The 25359-nt window shown below is 40.9% G+C and overlaps 2 protein-coding genes across 9 annotated transcripts; both read left to right on the top strand.

Moving 5' to 3' along the window:
* Positions 1 to 2231: 2231 nt before the first annotated feature.
* Positions 2232 to 9188, top strand: arr3b (arrestin 3b, retinal (X-arrestin)). The gene is made up of 17 exons (XM_061686342.1): positions 2232 to 2314; positions 2418 to 2443; positions 4791 to 4821; positions 4976 to 5036; positions 5126 to 5170; positions 5248 to 5441; positions 5530 to 5589; positions 5662 to 5738; positions 5815 to 5950; positions 6042 to 6126; positions 6236 to 6308; positions 6395 to 6532; positions 6704 to 6781; positions 6866 to 6889; positions 6969 to 7018; positions 7118 to 7263; positions 8787 to 9188. Exons 2-16 carry the CDS (start codon positions 2436 to 2438, stop codon positions 7123 to 7125), a joined length of 1068 nt encoding a protein of 355 aa, XP_061542326.1. The 5' UTR covers positions 2232 to 2314; positions 2418 to 2435; the 3' UTR covers positions 7126 to 7263; positions 8787 to 9188.
* Positions 9189 to 10642: 1454 nt separating this feature from the next.
* On the top strand, positions 10643 to 23373 carry rab41 (RAB41, member RAS oncogene family). Of its 8 annotated transcripts, none has more exons than XR_009769168.1 (8): positions 10643 to 10829; positions 12953 to 13011; positions 15186 to 15239; positions 15533 to 15638; positions 18133 to 18244; positions 20159 to 20252; positions 20568 to 20661; positions 21050 to 21116. XR_009769168.1 is itself a non-coding variant. In XM_061685382.1 (8 exons), exons 1-8 carry the CDS (start codon positions 10751 to 10753, stop codon positions 22995 to 22997), a joined length of 636 nt encoding a protein of 211 aa, XP_061541366.1. In that variant the 5' UTR covers positions 10643 to 10750; the 3' UTR covers positions 22998 to 23373. The 8 variants fall into 8 exon arrangements, 7 of the variants coding, with proteins under 7 accessions (XP_061541366.1, XP_061541364.1, XP_061541365.1 ...); XM_061685382.1 differs by lacking the exons at positions 15533 to 15638; positions 20159 to 20252 and adding exons at positions 16122 to 16227; positions 22933 to 23373; XM_061685380.1 differs by lacking the exons at positions 15533 to 15638; positions 20568 to 20661 and adding exons at positions 16122 to 16227; positions 22933 to 23373.
* The last annotated feature ends 1986 nt before the right edge of the window (positions 23374 to 25359 follow it).

Genomic DNA, 25359 nt, shown 5'->3' with positions numbered 1-25359 from the left:
CTTTGCGTAAATAACAGTCCGGGTGCTTCTTTGCCTCTTTGGCCCAGAGGACACAACGTCCACAATTTCCAAAAACAATTTGAAATGTGGACTCGTCGGACCACAGAACACTTTTCCACTTTTCATCAGTCCATCTTAGATGAGCTTGGGCCCAGAGAAGCCAACGGCGTTTCTGGGTGTTGTTGATAAATGGCTTTTGCTTTGCATAGTAGAGTTTCCAGTTGCACTTACGGATGTAGCGCCGAACTGTATTTACTGACATTGGTTTTCTGAAGTGTTCCTGAGCCCATGTGGTGATATCCTTTACACATTGATGTCGATTTTTGATGCAGTGCCGCCTGAGGGATTGAAGGTCACGGGCATTCAATGTTGGTTTTTGGCATTGCCGCTTACATGCAGTGATTTCTCCAGATTCTCTGAACCTCTTGATGATATTATGGACCGTAGATGATGAAATGCCTAAATTCCTCCCAATTGTACGTTGAGGAACATTGTGTTCGACTATTTTCTTACACACTTGTTCACAAAGAGGTTAATCTTTTCTTGTGAATGACTGAGCAATTCAGGGAAGCTCCTTTTATACACAATCATGGCACCCACCTGTTCCCAATTAGTATGTTCACCTGTGGGATGTTCCAAACAGGTGTTTGATGAGCATTCCTCAACTTTCTCAGTCTTTTTTGCCACCTGTCCCATCTTTTTTGGAACGTGTTGCAGCCATAAAATTCTAAGGTAATGATTATTTGCTAAAAACAATCAAGTTTATCAGTTTGAACATTAAATATCATGTCTTTGTAGTGTATTCAATTAAATATAGGTTTGAAAATCATTGTATTCTGTTTCTATTTGTTTAACACAACATTCCAACTTCATTGGAATTGGGGTTGTGTGTATATATATATATATATATATATATATACACACACAAATTAAATGTAAAAGTCAGACCACCATCCACTGTCTCTCGCTTAAAACCTATCGTATACTGATATTGTAATATCATGAAAGACACCGTGAAGTTGATTCAGAGATTTGTTTACATTGTATATTATAAATGTTTGAAGATTGGAGCTGAAAACGTGAAAATACTTTTTTTTCACCATTTTAGTTTTCATGATCCTGGGGGGCGTTGCTAAAAAGGTGCCTCGTGACTCACTTTGGAGTCCAGCATGAGTCACCCTTGCTCGACTATAGAAGAACTCTTGTGCCTTCTTTTGCATCAGTGGTTATCTGGCACACTTGTAACGTGCAGTAACTAGCTAGCTATGCCTACAACCTGAAATGCATCTTCCTTTTATAGACAACTGGTGTGGCCGCTTTAGAGCGCCTCGTTGTCGGACATGTGTGTGCACGTGTCACAGAGAAAAAGGCGAAAGAGCGAAGCGGGGGCGGGAGTCAGATGTGACAGCCAGTTTGCGCAGCTGCACTCAAGCCTCATTGTCGGCCATGAGTGCATACAGTTTTTTGAGGTTGTAGTAGGTGTATTTGATTGACAGTTGACATTTGAGTGGGGCGGGTAATCCGCACATTCAGCGGGCACGCCCACAGTGTCTGTGAGCGGAAACAAGAGCTTGATTTTACTTTTACAATTTTGAAGCCTCATTTGGAGATTTCTTTAGAAATTCAAATTTTGCAAGGTTGTTTCCAACAAAGTCTCATTACTTTAACAGCAATGAATCCCAGCGTTATTTTTTATTTATTTGTTTTTAAAATACCTGCACTGATTGTATGCGGCTTGGTAATTGACCATCTGTCGCCTCGGTTGCCATAACAACCAAATCCAACTAATACCACTCTTAAAAGTCCCTTAACATTCACGCATTACCTAGTCACAAGGCTATTTTAGAAGATTGGTCGGATTCTCGTAGCACTTCAAAACCCATCATTAAATATGATTATTAGAATTACACCGAGACATGATTGGCGACTGGGTTTTTTTTGTTTCATCATCAAAACTGTTTCTCAATAGGGAAATACTAATAGTATTATTTACGCTATGTGGCATAGAATTCGGCAGCACAGTTAAGAAAGGGACATGGCTGTTCATCAAAAAGGAGGGCCCAGGGCTTTTTCTTTCAAAGTCACATAACTCGTAAATTATTTTTACACACTGCGAGCACCAAAACCACAATGTTGTAATCAATTAATCAGATTTAGTCTAAAAGAACCTTCTTTGAAACGCGGTTTAAGCCGAAGAGATGGCTGTGGAGGTCAAGGCTCAAACTATAAAGGTGACAGGGAGGGAGTGACCGACACACACTGCACACTGCCAACGGACACATACAGTACATTACACAGGAGAAGACTGACAGAGGTGAGTGAGTTTATTCTCTTAATGAGGCAATCTTAATTAAATGTCATGATGTAGGAGATACTTATATTTGACTTAAATTTGTTTATTTTCCTCACATATGCAGACAGCCTTCACCTTCAATATGTCAAAGTAAGTGTTTGGATAATGGATATTTATGGATGGTCACTAATACTGTGTATTGTATTTTTAATATATAATTATGTTGTTCAAGACATTGTAACCATCCACTCATTCATCTTAATGATGGATACCATTTAATTAAAGGAACCAGACATGGTAAATTATGTGGGTGCTGGAAATGAAAACTTCTTGTCTGATAAGACTGTTAAACACAAACAAAGTACAAATCATTCAAGATCAGTTTTTGAATATCAAATCAAGGTGTTGACTCATGGCAGTTACTGGAATTATGCAGGAATTAAATCAGTAATTCCTTCATTAAAAAAAGAAAAAAAATCTGATTTGTTCATGATTTGAACACCGTGTCTGTGTGGCATCGCTAACACCTTGTTGCTCTCGTATGTGGATAAATCCTGATTATGTCGGATTGTGTTAATTCGATAGATGTCACCAAGCATGTTTACGAAACAGCAGGGAAGGTTTTCACAATGTTAATTGGCGCACAACATACGAGAAGACCACCGAGGATTAAATGTTTTCTGCAGGCTTTACATGAGCACAAGATTACCTTGTAAGGTTATGTCATACTTGTAATAGTGTGGGGATGGTGATGAATAATTTAACACAATTGCCAGTAAAATAGGACAACTCTGCATAACAATACAGATTTGGAACATACAGTGGGTACGGAAAGTATTCAGACCCCCTTAAATTTTTCACTCTTTTCTATATTGCAGCCATTTGCTAAAATCCTTTAAGTTAATTTCTTTCCACACAGCACTCCATATTGACAGAAAAAAACAGAATTGTTGACATTTTTGCAGATTTAATAAAAAAGAAAAACTGAATCATACAGCCATAAGTATTCAGACCCTTTGCTCAGTATTTCGTAGAAGCACCCTTTTGAGCTAATACAGCCATGAGTCTTTTTGGGAATGATGCAAGTTTTTCACACCTGGATTTGGGGATCATCTGCCATTCGTCCTTGCAGATCCTCTCCAGTTCTGTCAGGTTGGATGGTGAACGTTGGTGGGCAGCCATTTTCAGTTCTTTCCAGAGATGCTCAATTGGGTTTAAGTCGGGGCTGTAGCTGGGCCATTCAAGAACAGTCATGAAGTTGTTCTGAAGCCATTCCTTCGGTATTTTAGCAGAGTGCTTCGGGTCATTGTCTTGTTTGAAGGTGCACCTTCGGCCCAGGCTGAGGTCCTGAACACTCTGCAGAATTTTTTCGTCCAGGATATCCCTGTACTTGGCCGCATTCATCTTTCCTTCGATTGCAACAAGTCGTCCTGTCCCTGCAGTTGAAAAACACCCCCACAGCATGATCCTGCCACCACCATACTTTACTGTTGGGTCTGTATTGGACAAGTAATGCGCAGTGCCTGGTTTTCTCCACACATGCCACTTATAATTAAGGCCAACAATTTATATCTTGGTCTCATCAGACCAGATAATCTTATTTCTCAACATCTTGGAGTCCTTCAGGTGTTTTTTTTAGCAAATTCCATGCGGGCTTTCATGTGTCTTGCACTGAGGAGAGGCTTCCGTCGAGCTACTCTGCCATAAAGCCCTGACTGGTGGAAGGCTGCAGTGATGGTTGACTTTCTAGAACTTTTGCCCATCTCCCGACTGCATCTCTGGAGCTCAGCCACAACATCTTTGGGCTCTTCTTTATCTCTCTCACCAAGACTCTTCTCCCCCAATTGCTCTTTTGGCCGGACGGCCAGCTCTAGGAAGGGTTCCGGTCGTCCCAAACGTCTTCCATTTCACGTTTATGGAGGCCACTGTGCTCTTAGGAACGTAAAGTGCAGCAGAATTTTTTTTGTAATATTGGCCAGATCTGAGCTTTGCCACAATTCTCTTTCTGAGCTCTTCAGGCAGTTCCTTTGATCTCATTTGCTCTGACATGCACTGTGAGCTCTAAGGTCTTATATAGACAAGGGTGTTACTTTCCTAATCAAGTCCAATCAGTATAATCAAACACAGCTGGACTCCAATGAAGGTGTAGAACCATCTTAAGGATGATCAGAAGAAATGGACAGCACCCGAGTTAAATATATGAGTGTCACAGCAAAGCGTCTGAATACTTATGACTGTGTGATATTTCAGTTTTTCTTTTTTAATAAATCAGCAAAAATGTCAACAATTCTGTTTTTTTCTGTCAATACGGGGTGCTGTGTGTACATTAATGAGGAAAAAATGAACTTAAATGATTTTAACAAATGGCTGCAATATAACAAAGAGTGAAAATTTTAAGGGGGTCTGAAAACTTTCCGTACCCACTGTATGATTGAAAGGTTGGCACTCGTCTTCGTAAAAGTGTCTTTGAATAAAAGTCTGTTTCTTTCTGCTCCAGAGTTTTCAAGAAGACCAGCGGCAATGGGCATGTAAGTGGCCTCTGTCATATAGTTATTACCAAGCACCCATGGGGATAGGAGGAGTGAGACTGTGCTTTTCCATATTGCTTAAAATAACCCTTAAAGTCTTGCGACACGGTGAAGGAGTAACTTTTCCACATGCTTTCGTTTCCATTTCCCTCAGATTGCCTTGTACTTGGGGAAAAGAGACTTTGTGGACAATGTGGATTCAGTGGAAGTGGTTGGTGGGTGTCAAAGTTCATCCCTCCTTGCACATACTGTGTAATTTTGTTTCCATGGAGACTAATGCCAGTGCATCTTTTCTCAAACGCAGATGGAGTTGTTAAAGTCGACCCTTCTGGACTTGATGGCAGAAAAGGTACTTAATTATCACTGTTAATAACATTTTTACAGAACCAGATTCAGCGCTCAAGATGGTGTATTTCTCTTTTGTAGTATTCATATACCTTGCTTGTGCCTTCCGTTATGGAAGTGAGGATTTGGACGTGATTGGGCTGTCCTGCAGGAAAGATATCTGGATAAATCGTGTTCAGATCTATCCGCCCACAGACGGCAATGCAACACAATCACCAATGCAGGAATCCCTCATGAAGAAGGTCGGCGAGCAAGGGTGTCCCTTTGCCTTCCAGGTGAGGGAGAATCTCACACTTTTTAACCCATAATCACAATTAAATGTATTCCCCATCTTGACGCGTGGCTTGTTCCTCCTGGTTTCAGATGCCAACAAACCTCCCCTGCTCCGTTTCCTTACAGCCTGGACCGAATGATGCTGGCAAGGTACTGCAGTTGACGTTTTTCATTTGTACTTTTTACCCCCTTTAAACTTCACTCCACCTCATTCCTCTGCAGGCTTGCGGGGTGGACTTTGAGGTTAAAGCGTACATTGCCAATGAAGCAAACAGTGCTACCGAAACCATTGAAAAGAAGTACGTATGTCCAGTGTTTCCCCTTTCAAGATGGTGTTGGGTTAAGAGCAGTTAAAGATAAACAAGTCTGCCTTAGGGACACTTGTCGCCTGATGATTCGAAAAATCCAGTTTGCACCAACCAAAAACAACGACGGACCGAAGGCGGAAATCACCAAGCAGTTCATGATGTCAGACAAACCCGTTCACATGGAAGCCTCACTTGACAAAGAGGTGGCTGCCTATTATTTTTGTATTAGAACCTGACGATAACGTTACAATAGTAATATGTAATATGTGAATCTGATTGCGCCCCTGTTTACAGGTCTATTACCACGGTGATCCTATCACTGTCAACGTAAAGGTCAACAATGAAACCACTAAAGTTGTGAAGAAAATCAAAATCATAGGTGAGGATAAGGACTTTGTTAAGCCTGAATTGAGACTGATTTTTAAAGGTGAAGCAAGGGGCAATCCTAATAATAATAAAGTTGTTGTTTTTTTTTTATCCTCGTTTAGTTGAGCAGCTGACAAATGTGATGCTATATTCGTCTGACACTTACACAAAGCCTGTATGCACAGAGGAGTTTGGGTAAAGCTTGTTCTCACATGCTGATCAATCATGCCTTAAAATGAAGATATTGTTGTCATACACCGTTGTCTACTTTGTATACACAGAGAGACAATTAACGCCAACTCCACATTCCAAAAGTCTTTCCAAGTGACCCCGCTGCTGGCCAACAACAAAGAGAAGCGAGGACTGTCAGTGGACGGGCAGCTAAAAGACGAGGACACAAACCTGGCGTCCACTACCTTGTAAGCCACATCTCAGAGCTTTGGAGGGAGGGCTTACGCTGAGCCCAGGACGGTCTTTTCATCCTCTTACCGGGTGGTGGTGATACATCGCTACGTTGTGTCATCTACTTATTGGGTCTTAAGACCAAATCCTCAGTCTGTGAAAGGTCAACTATTCCTGTCTTCCCGCAGGAGTCAGGATAATAAGGAGATACAAGGAATTGTCGTGTCCTACAAAATTAAAGTCAACTTAATGGTGTCTGGTGGAGGGTAAGGTTTAAGTCCATGTCATGATTAAGGTTGTGTCACATTATGCAAACGAAGTGTTTATTTGATTGTTTGCCTCCACAAAAGCCTGCTGGGGGGGCTGACATCGAGGTAAATATAAGTCTGCTTCACTTCTGAACAGAAATATTTACATATACATTTTTATTAATACACATGGCTTGTTTTCCAGTGACGTCACAGTGGAACTCCCTTTGACGCTGATGTCCCCAAAGCCAGCCGGTAAGCTAAGCGTCATTCATACAATTTTCTAATTGAAATACATATAAGACCCATTTCATTGAGTGTTTTTTCCTCCCTCTCCAACGCGTCGTATGGCAGAAGTGTAAGTCAATCCCAAAACACAAACTAATCCACTTGGTATTGTGTGTTGCTGCAGCGATGAGTTGTTTGATACATTTTCTCTTTTGTGTGTTTTTGTATTTTATGAACCACAGCCAATTGGACTAAAGCCCTCTTTAGTTCAGGTGAGGCCATCTCAGGTGCAGCATATTCTGCTACAGTGCCAATGTCCCAATCCCTCTTATTGATGATACAATTGTAAAAATATGTTAACCACTAATTATTTTCAAAGGTAAAAAACATCAAGATCATCTCTGGCTAGCTTGCGAGCCAACATTTTAACGGTCAAAAATAAGTTTACTCGTGTATATAGTGAAACAGGAACAGAGGCCCAACTTTTGTGACATGACAAAGGCATAATGCCATTTATCGACAGCATATAAATAACATTCTTGATGATCACACATACTGTATGTAGAAAAAAAGTCAACCACTATTAATATCAAAGGAAAAAAAACACTAGTGTAGCAGACACAGTAAAACCCTGCTATTCACAGGGGATGGGGACCAATCCCTTCCGTAATAGCAAAAAAAATAATAATGTATTAATTTTTATAAAGTAATTGACGCTCCCCCCCAAAAGGTTTAAAATTGATAGTTTAAAATAACCATAATTAGACCGCAAACATTGCCGTCAAAAATAAATTAATTATTGACAATTTTATATTCCAATTAAAAAAAAAACTTTAACCATAACTTTCACTAACAACCCAGGCTAAATGTAGCTCCTCCCCAACATACAAAGCTCTTTGGCCCTGCGCACACAGAGCGACACGGCAGAATGCGACTGAACTGTCGCACAGTGTCTGAGGTTCTGCCAGTAATTTTCATGAGTATCCTATCGTCAACAACTAGTTTTGCTGCAATTCAAAATGTTAATTGCAGATGAATTGCATTGCAACGTTGCAGATGTAATGGTCAATCAATAACGCCATGTTGTATCACATAATGTTTCACAACAGAGAAATTGTACATGTGGCTAAAAAGCAATGCATGGAGAGTCTCTGCCGCCAAAGTGTCAATGAAGTGCAGTCAGTGAATTGCCAACAGCCTCTAAAATAGTCACACACTCTCCTTTCCTTGTATTAGTGTAATATAGCTACAGCGGCCAGGGGCACCCGCTTTTTCCTTCGAAGAATCGTGCCACGTTGTTTGTAGTTCAATAAAAATGATCATATGTGGTGCCTCAAAAAGTTGTTGCCCGATAAGAACAACAGCTATCACAGTTTTGCCATTGCAGCAAGTTGGTATGTTTGTGAGGGTCAATCGCCAGGTGTGCGGGTGTGAGTTGCCGACTTTTAGTCGCAATCGCCGTAGCTTGGGGTGCAGAGGCCTTAGTCTCTGAGTTGAGATATCACTCCCACATACTTCCGTCACACCAATTACTAATTTCCTATTGGACAGGGTTTAGGCACCATCCTGTGGCATTACAGAAATTGGTGAGTCTTTCGTCTTTCAGCAAATAGCTGTGGACAGGCTCACTGAAAAAAATTGTGAATTTGTGAATAGCGAACTACGAATATGCGAGGGTTTCCTCTGCAAAATGACAAAAGTACTGTGGCAACGAATTTCATATAGACAGATTAACAATTACAGTACCTTGACGTGGACTCCCAAAAACCCTAATTTCCCCATGTCGTGATGACAGAACAAACATCGCCATTGAGCCCGTGGACGAATGAGAGACGTCGCCTAACGCAGACAATAGAACAACAAAGGAACTCAACGACAGTGAAGAAAAATCTCACTGTGCCCTTATACACACACATATGTAATCCTAGAGGTAACTCTGTGAGAGCATTGCACATTCTGAACTCTATGTGATGTTCAATAGCGTTTGGATAGAAATAAACAGAAATTGTTACTTTGACTCTGGAATTGTCTCCTAGTATAAAATGTGAACTTTTCTTTCAAATTGTTGTGACTTCCAAATGTGCTCTTTAGCACTACAACATATAGAGACAAATGTGATGAGTGAATGTTCATACTGTGGAAATTATTTTCTTTGTTTAGAAACAATAGTAGGGAATAAAACATTTTTTACAAATCACCTAGTGTGCTGTCAGTTTTCTGTTATATACCCAGCTAATGTTATTAAAGGTAAAATAAGAAATTTACTATTTATTTTTGTATGCAAATAGTTGGGTCTAATGAGTGCCTACCCACCAAGCATGTGTAAAATTAAACAACTAAGTAAATATTTTATCTGCTCATTTATGAAAACATGTCTTTGAGTGAGTCCTTCTGCACGTCTGCCCCACTGTTACATAACATTGTTAAAATTAGCCGGTGGAGACTTCGGGCAAGGTAACCAGAGTTTTGCTGGATGTGCAGATTAGCGTTAGTTAGTTTTCAACGGACATACAGGTGTTAAAATAAGTTCACCAGTAGTAAAACTTCAAACCCATAAAACACTGCCTAGCTTTTTTAAAGAGTGACAAAGGCGAATCTATGCAGCTAGCTGGCTAGCTACACTATATTGCCAAAAGTATTTGCTTACCTGCCTTGACTGGCATATGAACTTAAGTGACATATGCATATCCATTCTATAGGGTTTAACATGATGCCAGTTCACCCTTTGCAGCTATTAAAGCTCTTCTTTTGAAGGCTTGCCACAAGTTTTAGGAGTGCGTTTTGGGAAATGTTTGACCATAAACACATTTTTGTGGTCACACTTATGAGTTCATCAAATTTATGAGTTCATCAAACTTGTGCATTTGTATGCATGTTACTAAATCCAGAAAACGGCCGCCATTTTCTTTCCATTTCCCTGTGCCAGATTTCTGGCACATGGATTTAGCAGAGGTCCATCAAAATCGCGTTTTCTTATTGTTTTGCGCAAGGTAATCCTGGTTCTTTTCCAATTAAGTTGTTGGGGAAATCACTTTACCACTTTGTTTTTGAAATTTTCCATTCAGATATTTTCTGTGGTTCAGAAAAAGATGAAACTGTTCCCAGCGTGGAAAATCACATGTTCACAGGATTCGGACACAATAGAAAACAACACGGACGTGATTCGCTATTATTATTCTTGTTTTCTTAAAAGTTTGAAGTTCTGACGATGTGCTTGTTCTCAGTTTGACCCGGAAAATTAGATGGCTCAAGTGGACGCCATTGAAAAATCTGAAAATAGCCTGTTTAAACATTTCATTTTCAACTAACTTATGGGCATTGTTCTACGAAGAGTAAGGTTTTCAGTCACAAATTTCCCAAAGATTTCTGGGCAAGAAAATTTGAAATGATTTGTGACATAAAACGTGTCATAAAACCCTTAATCCTTATCTGATTCTTACAAACCAGGGCTCCTTTTATTCGTGTATCACTCCTCTATCCATGTCTATTTTGATATGAAGGTATTTTGAAAATTTTAGTAACATGCCTACTATATTTTGCCAACTACAACTTTGAGGAAAGTGCTGCTTATTCTTATCCAAAGCCTCGTGGTTGCGCTGTTTCACTTCTGTTCATGTTAAGGACTAAAAACAGAAGCTGTAGCGAGTGGATTTCTGGATGACGATCCACTGCTGTGACTGCTCTCCTCTCACCAGTCTAGACGTCACATCACTACCCAAAGCCGGCTAGTTAGCTCCTTCGTGTTTAGTTTGGACCAACATGTCGACCACAACCGGCGGCGGGGAGTTCGGCAACCCACTACGGAAGTTTAAACTCGTCTTCCTGGGCGAGCAAAGCGGTGAGTTTGGACGGCGTTTGGGGAGTTGGAGATCGGTAACCGGATGTGGAAGAGAATCATGTTAGCAGCCGGCTAGCTAGCTCGTCGAGTTAGCTTGCAGCTGGTTAGCGGGAAGGCTGAAGTCTTAAACGAGAGAAAAATGAGCAGTAGTCATACAGAGCAACAATTCAATGTTTTGTGTTTCTTGGTTCCAAGAAAATAACCATTGTGATATTCTATTTTAATCGCTCTCGAATTGTGATGATGTCATCGCGCGGATACTTCTCAAAGCTAACGAGTCGTCTCGCAACTCTGCGCTATGAGCCAAACACGAATAAAAATGACATTACCTTGCGGTTGTACAAATTAAAGATGTTAACTCATCTCCAAATTAGCATAGAGGACACAAAGCGTCCGTCACGACTGGTGTGTGTGTTTCATTTCCACCTTGACATCAATGAAAGTGAGTGGTTAAGTCAACAGTAGCTAGTCGCCGTACACTTTGTGCTAAACGAGCGAGCGGTACAACATTAGTTGGAATTCGCTTTTATTGACAGTCAGGCTGCTGAATGGACAATGTGATATTAAAACGGGATAGTGTGACATTATATCCTATTGTGGCAAGAAAATGAGCTGTTAGCTTCTTATACAGTTGGACCTTGCCTAGCCACGTCGGCCAGTGGAGGTTGAGTCCAGCCGGCCGGCCTTCCTCTTACCATTTAATGCCGCTGTGCGGTATAGTCGATAAAAGATAAACTATTCTTAGATAATTATACATTTAGTGTTCATGAGCCAGGCTTGAAACACAAAACTATCGATGTACGAACGATTTTGGCGACATGTCTTTTCGTACATTTTAGTGGCTCCACCCATATTGCCAGCTCAGCGTGTGGGCTAGCCAGTTCACATCAATGGATCACGTTAGTGTTATAGGAAAAGTTGCTTGAGCATGCATTCGATATCCTTGATATTCAGTTTAAGGTCCATGTTACTCGTATGCTCTTTGCCCTCACTCTTAAGACCTAACTAGTAAACTACTGAATTTAAGTTGTACTACTACTAGTGTAGGTCTGGTGACCTCCTTACAGTAATGTCCCCCTCCACCAATCTTAGGGGGGAGGTGCTCACTGCAGGCCCCCTGGTCGATGACTGGGCATCAACAAAGCCTTGTGCCCACGCCCTCCCTAGGCACACCTTTGCACGCCACTGCTGTTGTGTAAACAGATTTTACGACATTTAAACAGAACATTAATTACCCTAAATCTTTAATTTTAAGGAAATTGCAACATCAGCACTTTATCTTCTTATTAGGAAAAGAAAGATGCAGAGAAGTGCAAGTTAGTAACAGTTTGATCAGTGTCAATGATTGTGGTATTAAAACACTAATAATTGCATACGTTATTACTTTGGTGGGAAGCCATACCAAATAGTTAAGTTTGACGTGTCGCTTGGTCATGACGCTACCCAGAAGCTAAGCTGCACTGTGTTTGTTCGCAAAGTAAGCACGTGGCTAGAGGGCTCTTGCCTAATAATAGTCCATAATCGCATTCGATTATTATCATTTTAATCACTAGTTTTGACCAGAAGCCAAGGAAAAATTGTGGCAAGCTTTTGCGTGGCGCATGACATGACATTGAGTGGTGGATTTGACCCTCGGGTCATGAGTTTGACGCCTCTGATTATGTGCTGTAACTCACAGGTGTGATGCTGATTTCCTGTCAATGCATGACATAATATTTTGTGTTTGTTACTAAGGGTACATTCAGAAATTCAATCTGATGCTCTCACTGTGCTCTGAGAGTGCAGTTTTCAGAGAGGCAGAACACGCTCCATTTTGTATGAATTTCCGAACGAGCATGTTGGCCATTCGCAGGGATACGTCACTGCGTCCTATATTGAATGGGTCAGGTCTGCGCGTAAACGTCTCATTCTGTCTGACACTCCAGCCGCTATGTCTCCTCAGTCAGAGCGGCAGGCGTGCGCTCTGGCACTCCCAGTGTGGCGCTCCGAATAACCAAATGTCACACGCCAACAACGCTGAGTTTCCAAACGTTCCGGAGTGTAAAGAGCGCTTGAAGTGAATTTCCGAACATACCCAATGTAACTGCAGTCAAGATGCTTGAACGCTTATGTTTTTGTTACAGTGGGAAAGACCTCGCTCATCACCAGGTTTATGTATGACAGCTTTGACAACACCTACCAGGTAAAAACAAACAGTGGAAGGGTGCAATGAAAGAGTATGATTTTGAAACATATTTTCCCCATTGGAAATAATGAATAGAATAAAAAATCAGTTCCAGATGAAGCGCGATATAGTGGGGTTCACTGTACTCTGAACACACATTGTCTCACACAAGTTTAAAATGTAGTTAACCGCTGTTAATGTTAAAACCATAAAACCTGGACTTGGTATTAGTATGGTGACGCTGGAGTCTCTTAACTTTCTTTGCCTAGTCTTCTAATCTCATGTTGTTGTTGTTTTAACACCCCGTCTTGAGGCTGGCTGTGCTTTTGGAGTATTTTTTGCAGAAAAGGCTAAAGAAAATGCATGACACAAATTTGAGCTGGGTGATATTGCATCAAAATTTAATCGTGATTTCGATATAGGCTTCTCATGGTCATAAAAGCATTATATTCGAAGAAAAACGAGTAATGTGCCACGGCGCGTGCTGTGTTTTCAAGTTCATTATTGTAGAATCAACCTCAACGCACCCTACGTTGCTTGCCGCAAGCGTGTGATGTATGTTATTCTGCTATCCCTGAGCGTGCTTTAAGCTGTTAAATGGCACACCAATTAAGAGTTTTCTGTAAAACTAAACACACAACAGAAAGAACTGCACACATTGTATCTGTAAAAACCAGACAGTTGGTTTTACGATTGCCAGCTTATGCTAACACCCAATAGAAACCCCTATTGACGGGCTAGGTTGCTAAAATTAAATTAGCAGGAAAATTTGTATTTGTTCAAGGGAGGGAGTCACCTTCAAATAACAAAATATTCACACACAAACGCTGTAATAACACATACAGACCTAGACATACTTGGCAAATAAAGATGATTCTGATTCTGATAATATAACAATACTCACAGGCATATATTATTCTTAATCTGTGCAAAACGAGTTAAATTTATAAAGTTATAGTGTGACTTTCTTCTTCTATTTTCGTAATCGTAATTACCCTAAACACTGTTTGTTTCAGCGAAATGTGTGTGTAGCTCCATGTATGTGTAAAACCACACTGCCCCTAAGAGGCCAAGGCACACACGGCAAAAACAGCAGATAGTCTTAGCTCCCCACATTGTCACCCCAAGGCATGACTGTATAAAAAGACACATAGGTATTTTTTCTGTTTAGGGTAATTACGATTACGAAAATTATTATATATATATATATATGCGCCAATGTTTTTAGCCATGACTTTGTTTGTTTTTCTGTTATTTTAAAATATAATTTTACTTGTTACTGATTTAAGTTGTATTCAAAGTTGAGTTTTGATAGTTGAATAAATACTAGTTTTGAAATCAGTGAATAATTGTGTATTAATCGTCATTTCAATATAAATCTAAATAATTGTGATTATTATTTTTCCCATAATCACTCAGCCCTACATGTCGTCAAGCTTCATCCGTCCTCTGTTCCAATTTTCTGATGGTACCTCAGAAGAGGTACATTTGCTGGGTAGACATGCCGTTTAGGCGGCACGGCATCCAACTGGTTAGCACATCTGCCTCACAAATCTGAGAACCCGGGTTCAAATCCGGCCTCGCCTGTGTGACGTTTGTATGTTCTCCCCGTGGCTGCGTGGGTTTTCTCTGGGTACTCCGATTTCCTCCCACATCCCCAAAACCTGCATGGTAGGTTAATTGAAGACTCTAAATTGCCCATAGGTGTGAATGTGAGTGCGAATGTATGTTTATATTTGCACTGTGATTGGCTGGCGACCAGTTCAAGGTGTACTCCGCCTCTCACCCAGAGTCAGCTGGGATAGGCTCAAGCTCACCCGCAACCCTACTGAGGACAAGCGGTTCGGAAAATGAATGGACATGCTGTTTATACAGGTCAGCGACACACCAAAAGCTTTTACAGGCAGTTGAAAATAGGTCTCCATAGAGCTGAGCTGCAGAAGCAAAGGACTGCTGATTGGATCTGTTACAGTGAGGAATCAGTGTGTTATTCGTTCTTTCCCCTTTTCAATTCGCAGTTGAAAATCAAAAGCGACTGATTATTTTATCCATCCCATACATCCATACCGCAGTTTTAAAAATGCCTTTCATACTTACATACAAATGTTTGAAGAATGCTCTTCTTTATGCTTCTGACATCATACATTCCTGTTGCTGTGATGTCAGTATTTAATGCAGTGATTGTTTCGCAGGCAACAATTGGCATTGACTTTTTGTCAAAAACCATGTACCTAGAAGATCGCACGGTAAGCCACTTTATCCCCTATTTTTGTCATTTCCAATGGAATTATTAAACTTTGTTAGAATGCTTAAAGCATGCTTTGGCCTATTATGTAGCACCCACAATTTCTACATCAACCTTTCACATTTTTGACCCTATCCTAAAGTGTCATCATTAATTTTGTCAGACGTGATCATATTTTCAGTTCCCTTTTTTTTTTTTTGTTATTTTTTTTTTGTTCTCCTTCCATCCTCTGTCTGGGTCACGAAATCCCACCTGTTCTCCACTCGTGCGCATATGCGTCATGGGCGGCCAAAGATTCGGCTGCAGCTCTGGGACACGGCAGGACAGGAGCGTTTCCGCAGCCTCATCCCGAGTTACATCCGAGACTCAGCCGCCGCAGTTGTGGTTTATGACATAGCCAGTAGGTATCACGGCCTTGCCTAACCTCCTTTTCTTTACTTGTACAGTACCATGTGCAAGGCCATACATTGCAGCAGCACTTCATGGTGTGGAAACCCCACTGGACACCACAGTGAGGTCTGCACCATGTCTGCAAATCATTTCACCAGCTGTGACCAGGGGGGTGTCTACACTCCTTAGATGCTGTTTATTATAGAGGCTGATGGGATGAATCAATTAACATTTCTTCCGATGTCTCCTTGTCGCCAGAGATCCTCTGAATGGGATATGACTAAAGAATGATTCAGCAGGGCCTCTTTTTTTTTTTTCTTTTCTTGGCGTTAAGCTGCTCACCTCCACTTCATCATTTCAATTATTTCCCCCCCATTCCTTCATTTAAACAAATCTTGGCTTGCAGTTAGTGTTCTATTCCTAGCTCCCCTTTCTTATTCTGCTTCCCCCCTTCTTTATCTCCACTCTCTCCCCAACCGTTCCAACCCCGCAGGTCCGACTCCAGCTTTGGGACACTGCCGGACAGGAGCGCTTTCGTAGCCTAATTCCCAGCTACATCCGTGATTCTACCATTGCTGTGGTTGTGTATGACATCACCAGTGAGTCAGGGCTGTTCGCTAACTTTCCTTTTAGGTGCCAGAGACATTTCAGTTACATTAGGTACACCTGCGCAATAGAAAGAAGGGTACACACATGACCATTTTAACATCTTAAATGATTTTGTTTTTAATGGGGAAGACCCCAACACACGATGATGAAAGAAATCACTGTTTGGGTTCTTACTGCTATTATAGTGTGTGGTTTATTCCAGATGACCAATACAGCACACTTCTCATACCCGTAACCATATTGTCACAGTACGAAGACTGACCTGTGGAGGCAGCATGATGCCAACAGGGCATCCAGCCCACTGTAAAATACAAAGAAAGAAAGAGAATAGTAGTAAAAGATGAAATAGATGAGGCTAGGCTAACTGTTAACTTATATGGCAACTCCATTGCGGTTGCAAACTGCTCCTGTCTTTTTTTTTGTTATTGTGAATGACTTGGGGGACATGTAGGCCTGCCACACATCGAGCGATACAGCCGAACTCCACTAAACTGTCGTGCAGTGTACAGAGTTCAGCAACTAGTTTTCATGAGTAGCTGACTGTAGGGTTGGGCATCGAGAATCAAGAACCGATTGGAACCGGGATTGACGTTCCGGTTCTCCCGAAATCTCTGGATTTTTTGGGGAGATCACAAATTAAGCGACTGCACACAGCTTGGCTCTGATTGGTCCCAAATCATGGCGTCTGCTCGGGCCGGCCAAGCAGTCCCTATGATGAAAACTACAGGCCTCTCTCATATTTTTAAGTGGGAGAACTTGCACAATTGGTGGCTGACTAAATACTTTTTTCCCCCACTGTATGTGGAGCCTCAAAAAGTATTTTCCCGATTAGAACACAGAGGGTAGCAATTTTTCTGTTTAAAGCGAGTTGGTATCATGTGCGAGGGTCAATCGCCTGATGTGCATTGGGTCATCACCAACTGTCGAGTCCAGTCGCTTTCAAGTGCATTTCTCAATGTGTGGTGGGCCTTATACAAACACTCAACTCAGCCAGTTGTTCCTCTATTTGTGCCCGGCAACAACGCCAGCTTCAGGTTGCTTCCTAATTGGTTATTGTTCCGCCACAAGCTCGTCGAAAGCCTGCCGGAATTGGCTTGGAGGAAGGGAATCGCTGCTCCCCTTTCGCCTGCGGCTGCCTCAGATTTCACCTCGCGGTTGGCTGCGAGTGCGCAACATTACACAAAATGTTAACAGTTTGAAGTTTTTTTTTTTAAATGTACAGTCAGTTACAAATATGGGAGCGATGATCAACTTAACTGACAACTCAATGAACTTTTAACACATCTCACACCACACCACAGGATAATCACTGAATATCATCTTTCAGAAACATCTGACAATAGGGCCATTTTTATATGCCTGATTGGGGGTATGTGTGTACCCCGCTTTTGTTAGATCCAGTTCACGATTGGCATCAATAATCCTGGAGATTATCTGTTTATTTATGCCGTCAGATCTGTTTAACAATATTCTAATTTTTGTGGTAGTGCATCTAAATAAGGTAACTCAAATATTAGAAACACATCTCAACCTGCACTAGGGAAGTTCTACACAAATGAAAACAACAGCCATATGAATAAACATACTGTATTGTTAAATGAACACTTCACAGACCGCGCCTGTATAGATTGTGCTTGTGCGTCTAATGTTGTCTTCACTGCGTGTATTGTTTGGAAATCCTCAGAAATTATAGAACCAACCTCGCCATTTCCATTTTCCAACTCTTGATGCTTTTGCTTACTAACACAATTACAGTAGAAGCCAATCGCACATATGTGAAACTAATACCTGCTTGTGCACACCTTTTTAAAAGTACCGGTAGCTTTATAATGTTAAATGGAGGTCTACGTGTTTGTGTGTGTGCACTGATTTCTATCATTTTCTTTCATTTACAGATCTCAACTCCTTCCAACAAACCTCAAAGTGGATCGATGACGTTCGAACGGAGAGAGGAAGTGACGTCATTATCATGCTCGTTGGGAACAAAACAGACCTGGCAGATAAAAGGTCCGTCGTCGTGTGGGATGTAGGGATGGCATTCACGTAACATCGCAGTGTTGGTCATGATTAATGTACACAACGGGGGTGGGGGGGTAGAGTGGAATATCTGGTCGAGCAAACCTTATTCTGTGATGCTGGTCGACTTCCATTTATTTCGGATTTTAAGACTTTTTGTCATATAAGGAATGACCACTCATCTATCATGCTGCTAAAGTTCCACAGATGGTTAAACTTAATCTTCCATCTAGAATTATTCTACTCTTAACAGCCCTCATTGAGGCTGGTCCATTTTATGGAGTAAGAGTTAGCGAAAATAAAAAGCCCCACTAAGCAAAAGAAAAATAAATCACACCCAGAGTGAAACTTTGATGTAAATACAACCTTGAAACATTCATCTAAAGAGGTTACATTGTATTGTAAAACCTCTGCCTGCCCACCTTTCTCCCTGAAAGTGTACCTCATTCATCTTTGTTTGTCTTTTATAATTTGCCACTTTAGAAATATGATTGAGTGCTTTTTACAGTGAACCCCCGCTATATATAACTGTATTTTTTTACCCCCGTTATATCACAAATTTTTTAAGAAAACGTTTTGAGTTTTTACACTTGTTTCATGAAATATGGTTATGTTTGAACATTTTAGTGTTTTAACATAATTGAATTGTATTATGTTTTACAGTAAATAAATCAACTGGTAGTGACAAACAGCTTGAAGCAAGCACGTTTTGTCTTGTATTTAGAGAACTGTGCGGGTGAGAGTCTTCTTTTAGTGTGCTCAAGATGATGATACACAATAGTTTCTCATTTCTTGACAGCTATAGTGAGAGCAGGTGCTGCTTTGAAAAGTGCGTTATAAGTTGTTTAAAGGTCACCTTCCATCACTGTTTTTCTATTTAATTTTAATCATCTTTGATGTCCTTTTATCGAATTTGCATGATGATTTTGGTTGGTAATGTCTAAAATGTCATTTTTCATGCTATTCAACTCATTTGAGACCGTCTGATTTCTCATTATTATGGGTCGTGTAAATGGCCATTGCTCTGATTCGATCGCTCATTTTACCCAATTAAAATATGGAACACAGCTTGGCTCTGATTGGTCCCATATCATGGCGTCTGCTCAGGCCGGCCAAGCAGTCATAGCAACGTCGCATCCTTCAACGCAACGTTAAGACTCGCGTCCCTCGCAAGAATTTGATCTCTGGGTTATTTGTACACACTGAACGTGCAGTCGCTTAATTTGTGATCTCCCACCTCGGGGGTCAAAGGTCCGCTTACGTCTGGCGAAGTTGTGCTGTGAAGCGGCCACAGCCAGCTCAACAAGTCACACCTGCTGGCTTCTTTTAATTATTCGCTATTTCATCCACACATTGTTGCAAAACACAATATATGTGATAATTTATAGACAGTATTTTTATGGCTTGGCAGGAGCTGAGACTCGCTCGCTTAAAAACCGATAATCCCGTGTTGTCATTCAGCTAAATTGAGTGGGTGGATACCAAACACGAAGTTGGCAGGTACTTGAATATCCATTCATCCATCCAGCCATTTTTGACCTAAGTTATGTATAAAAGGGTAAAAAAAAAAAAAAAAAAAAAAAGGATTGTGATGGAACAAGACCTTTTAAAGTGCATGCGAGGGGTAAAACTTTTTATATGGTCTTTCTAGAGTGCAGACTTTCACCCATGGCGGGTGGGTGTGGAACATAACCACACTGCGATAAATAAGGAGGGGTTCACTGTCTTTTTCTTTGCCTTGATTTGGGTTATTTCCTCAGTTTCATTCTGTCATTTTGATTTCATTTTATTTCTGTGTGTGTGTGTTTGCATGTGTTTGTTTGTTTGTGGATTTTCCACCTTGTCTTCTCCCCACCCACCACCTCCCTACACCCTCCACCACCACCATTCCTGGGACCGTGGCAGGCAAGTCTCTGTTGAGGCAGCAGAGAGGAAAGCTCGAGAGCTCAATGTGATGTACATAGAGACCAGCGCCAAGGCTGGCTATAACGTCAAACAGGTTGGTGGCGGCTGGCAAAGCGGCCATATTGTTCTTCATTTCAGGGAGTGTGACTCCTCCGCGTAGTCGTTGTCTGACAATTTGACTGCTTAATCAATGCAATGAGTCATTTTCCTTCTACCCAGCATAGCCTCTTCCTCTCTTTCTCTGTGTTATAACCAAACTAACCTCTTCTCTTTCAAACAAAGACACTCAGCAAGCGTTCTTCTCTCTGCTCTCTCCTTTCGGGCCTGTCATCTTTGCAATGTTTCTCTCTATCCGTGTGTCTCGGTCCGCGTGGCCTCCACCCACCCACCCACCCGCCCGCCCGAGCAGACAGATCACCACAGAGGAGGGCGAGCAGAGAGCTAAGGAACTGAATGTCATGTTCATTGAAACCAGCGCAAAGACTGGCTACAATGTCAAACAGGTAGAGATTCTGGTCTCTGTGGCTACTTACTAACCATGCTGATTCTGCCGTCCAGCTTCCTACTCCTCCTCTTTTACTCACCTTTTCACTAACTCTGCCTGTAATATACACAAATTCACTGCTGTTTGCTTTATTTTCCTCTAATTAAGAACAAAAGGTGTATTTTTATGACAATGTAGTCCCGTTTCTTAGAGAATAAAACCATATTTTACAGGAATAGAACTCTGTAAACTGATTGTTGAACCCTTTGTCTTTCAAACAGGACTTTAATTTTAAGACATTTACTATAATTTTTATACTTTTAGTCTGAAATGCGATGTATGGTTATGTATTTTTCCACAATATATCTGCATCTTGACACATTCTTGGGTAATTCTTTGTTTTGTAGCTGTTCCGTCGTGTCGCTGCTGCGTTACCTGGTATGGACAGTACAGCGGAGAAGAGCAAAGAAGACAGTATCCTTAGAAAATGGCATTGCCTATAATACAGTGGTTCTCAAACTGGGGTGCGGTAAGCTGTACCTTTTTGGTCTGCAAAATAATTAGCAATAAATTATATTATAGCAGACTTACATACTGTACATCCGGTCTAAAGTTTCCAACTTGTCGCTAAATCATTGCTTTTGCAGCATATAAATGGGCACCATGCCTTTGGAAGTTATTTCTTTCCACATGGCTCGTTTCTCATAAATACGCAAAAAATAATTCCTTCTGCGCATGTTGTCAATGTCTTAGCGGGAAGTAAAGTTGCTTGTCTTTTTTTTTTTTTTTTTTTTTTAAAGAACAGTCCCTAGATTGGTTGGAAAAGTCGCTAACTATAGCAACCAAATGGCTAAATTGGCAACACTGTGCTTTTGGAAACGAGCTCCTACCTGTTTGCAGCCATGTTGTTCGTGGAAGCAATGCACATCAACTAGTGATAGATGTTTCATTAAATTTGTTTGATAGGAGCTTAACAAGGTCATGGAGATTTAGGTAGAAATGTTCAAAAAAATAATTGCCATGGCATTTAGTGGCAAACATAGTAGACATGTTCAGACATATTATTACGACAATAAAGTTGTTTTTTTAAATTCACTCTCTTCCTTTAATGAACTTTGACTTTAATAATATTGCGGCTTTAGCTTGGGAGAAAATACGACTTCTGACTAGTGAGACTGACTTTTTATCCAGACAAAATACCGCTTTGTTCTTAAAGATTAACTTTTGTCTTGACGAGATGCAAATTTATTTTAATAACATTACAACTTTAATATATATATATATATTAGTGTGTTATCTTCGACATTTTTCACTAACATAGACATATTTCTTATTCGGATGGCATTTTGAGGTATATGTGGTAGTTAATTTAATTGGCAGGGTTTTATGAGGGGGGCGTATCAAGTGTAACATTATGAAAATTAAGTTGTTGGTTTTTTTTAAGTTCATGTTCTTCCATCGTTAAACTTTGACTTTAATATCATAATATAAGAGCTTGGAAAAATACATGATTTTTTTATTTTTTTTATGACCTTTTGTCCTGTCAAATATATCTTTATTCTTGTAAAGATGATTTGAAAAAAAAAAAAAAAATTGTTCTCATAGCATTAAAAAAAAATTCTCTAAAAAATATTAATTTGTGGCGGCACGGTGGAAGACTGGTGAGAGCGTCAGCCTCACAGTTCTGAGGACCAGGGTTCAATCCCCGGTGCCGCCTGTGTGGAGTTTGCATGTTCTCCCCGTGCCTGCGTGGGTTTTCTCCGGGCACTCCGGTTTCCTCCCACATCCCAAAAACATGGATGGTAGGTTAATTGAAGACTCTAAATTGCCCGTAGGTGTGAATGTGAGTGCGAATGGTTCTTTGTTTGTTTGTATGTGGCCTGCGATTGGCTGGCAACCAGTTCACAGTGAACCCCGCCTCCTGCCCGATGATAGCTGGGATAGGCTCTAGCACGCCCGCGACCCTAGTGAGGAGAAAATGGATGGATGGATGGATCTTAATTTGTTATCATCACTTCATGACGTTTTTGTGAAAATCGGCAACTTTGGAATCCCTATAACTTTTAGGGGGACACATGGTCATTGTTTAATTGGCATTTGCAATATGCAGGGGTTGTCTGTAAAATTCCTCCTCTGTCAGGCCTCCCAGGGACTCAAAAGGTTTGAGAACCCTTGCTATAATGTATTATATTTCTGTATTAAGGACTGTCTCATCTGTTTAAAAAAATTTAAATAATGAAGTTAATTTGCAAACTCATCACTCATGTTGCTTAACTGCAATTTCCCTCAGTGATCGACATCAAACTGGAGAAGCAGCCAGAGATGACTGTCACCGAGAGCAGCTGCTCGTGCTAGTACACGACACCTCAGCACCCCCTCACCCCATCGAGCCTGTCTCAGCCACCACCCTAAGCCCCACCCACCACCAACAGCTTGTCTCTCAGTGGCAACTCGGGGAACAAACACCTCAGAGTTACCGCGTGGATGTGCATTACTGTATCCCAACAAGAGAGTTCACGTTGACATCAAAGGGATGAGTCTGCGGATTCGCATTTTCAGTTAGATCCAGTTGCATGGCATTACGATATATAGAAGCGCAGACTGACTCGGTTAACCGCTCATTGGGTTATCGCACAATCTCGGAGTCTTCGTGCTGTGACTCGTTTTGTCATTGTTGTCATGTGTAAAAAAAAAAAAAAAAAAAAAAAACAACAACAAAAACGCTTTTTCTGGATTATTTAAATGACTTCGCAAGGTTTGTTTCTCAACATTTGTTTTTATCTTTTTTATCTTCAATAGAGAATTTGAAGTTCCGAGATGGCTGCTTATCTCGGATTCGATGTTGCAATTTAAGGAAGTAGAACAGGATCTTGCTAGTTGTCACACATACTTCACACAGTTTTTGCTTACTTTGTCGCATCATAACACACACATAACACAGCAGGAGGTGTCAATAGGTGTGTAATTAGACTGCACCAGAGAAAGCCATTTGAGCATTATTCCATTTCCGTGATAAGAGGCTTTGAAGGTAAATGTGCCAGTACACGCTTGTCAAACTAGTAAGACAATTCGGCGCCCTCGTACGACGACTGTCTCACTGATTGTTTTTCCCACTACTAGGGCCACTTTTGGCCTACTAGTCATGTGCCACGCACTAGAACCTTTCTGATCAAGGACATCAATGAAATGCTCAAGTCGCTTTCCATAAAGCCATTTATGTGTTGTACGAGTAAAAAATGTTTCCACTATTAGCGCCACTTTTGGCCTACTAGTACGCAATTAGACATTACTAATTAGTATGCAGTTAGACCTCACTAATAAACTACTCTGCTGCACTGTGAAGTTAACTAGAATTTTGTCTCTAGTCGTACTAGTAGTCAACTCGTGAAAGGTTTTCCCTCAGTAGTAATGTGTATTCTCCTAGTATTACAAAGTTGTCTTACTAGTGAGGACAAAGCGTACACTAGTACATATCGAATAGATACGTGAACAAACTGCTTTCCATAGTCTTTTCAGCATTTAGTCAATATCCAACATAAGAAGGTTACTAGTATGTGACACATGCCTACTAGTTGGGCCTAATAGTGCAGCATAGTAGTATAATAGTATGGTGTAATTGTGTACTACTTTGCCAAAAGTGGCACTAGTTGGGGAAAAACGTTACTAGTAAGACAGTCATTCTACAAGTGCGCTGGATTGTCTGACTAGTGAGGACAAAGAACATACTAGTAAATAGACCTTTAGATGGATATCAAGGAAATGAAATAAATGCTCAAACAGATAATTAGCTGATTGATGGTCTTACGATCTACAAAATGTATTGATAAATTTGGGAATTGTTTTTAGTCCAAGCCCCGAGGAAGAAAAGCAGTCCCAAACCATGATGCCCTCCCCACCATACGCCACTGTGAACGTGTGTATCACGTGAGACCCAATTCCAAGCGATTTCACCGAAAGCCATCCCACGTAACCCGAAGCTGTCCTCGTAACACCCTTAAGCATCTAAATGGTAATGACGCCATACTTAACAAGGACGTGAGGACGCAGTGACTTACTAGATTACATTTACAACTTTTACCGTGTTGTTTTGATCACTCTGTATTGCAGAGCATGCTCGCCATGCAGGATTTCTATGGACGACGACACCGATGCCTTGCTTGTTTTGTTCACCAACGTTGTGCACTGAATCAAGCCACAAATATTGTAAAATATATGACAAGGGAATCCGGCTGACTGATTGGTGACTTCGTTTTCTAGAGCTGGTAGACGAGAGCGTGTTTCCCCCCTCCCAAAAAGAATGCTTACTAACACCCTCGCTGTAAAAAGGCCACATTAGTCGTTAATCCTTCGCTGTATTGCTATTATTGCTTGTGTAGGACTTGTTAATATGTGATTATTTATTCAGGAACTCGGACATACACATACAAATTTGCTTGACCAAAAGTGCAAACGCTGAGGCGCATGTCGAAAAGCTATTTTATTTATTTGCGCGTCTGGCGAGGACTCACTCACTCTTTCTCTCTAAGGCATTATCATACTGTTAGAAAGGACTTCTTGCAGGTGTGTTGTCATAGTAACAATGTTTACAGTCGAGGCTGCAAAGGTTACACACACATACATACACAGTGGACCACAAACCAATTATTTAGCCATAGCTTAACACACTGGTCCTTGTTGGCTGTCGTTGGTTTAAAAGTACGTATTGACATTTTTTTTA

This window comes from Phycodurus eques, chromosome 9, assembly GCF_024500275.1.
Source record: "Phycodurus eques isolate BA_2022a chromosome 9, UOR_Pequ_1.1, whole genome shotgun sequence".
NCBI classification, from domain to species: domain Eukaryota; kingdom Metazoa; phylum Chordata; class Actinopteri; order Syngnathiformes; family Syngnathidae; genus Phycodurus; species Phycodurus eques.
The sequence above is the reverse complement of the archived record's forward strand: the minus strand, read 5'-3'. Positions and strand labels throughout refer to the sequence as shown.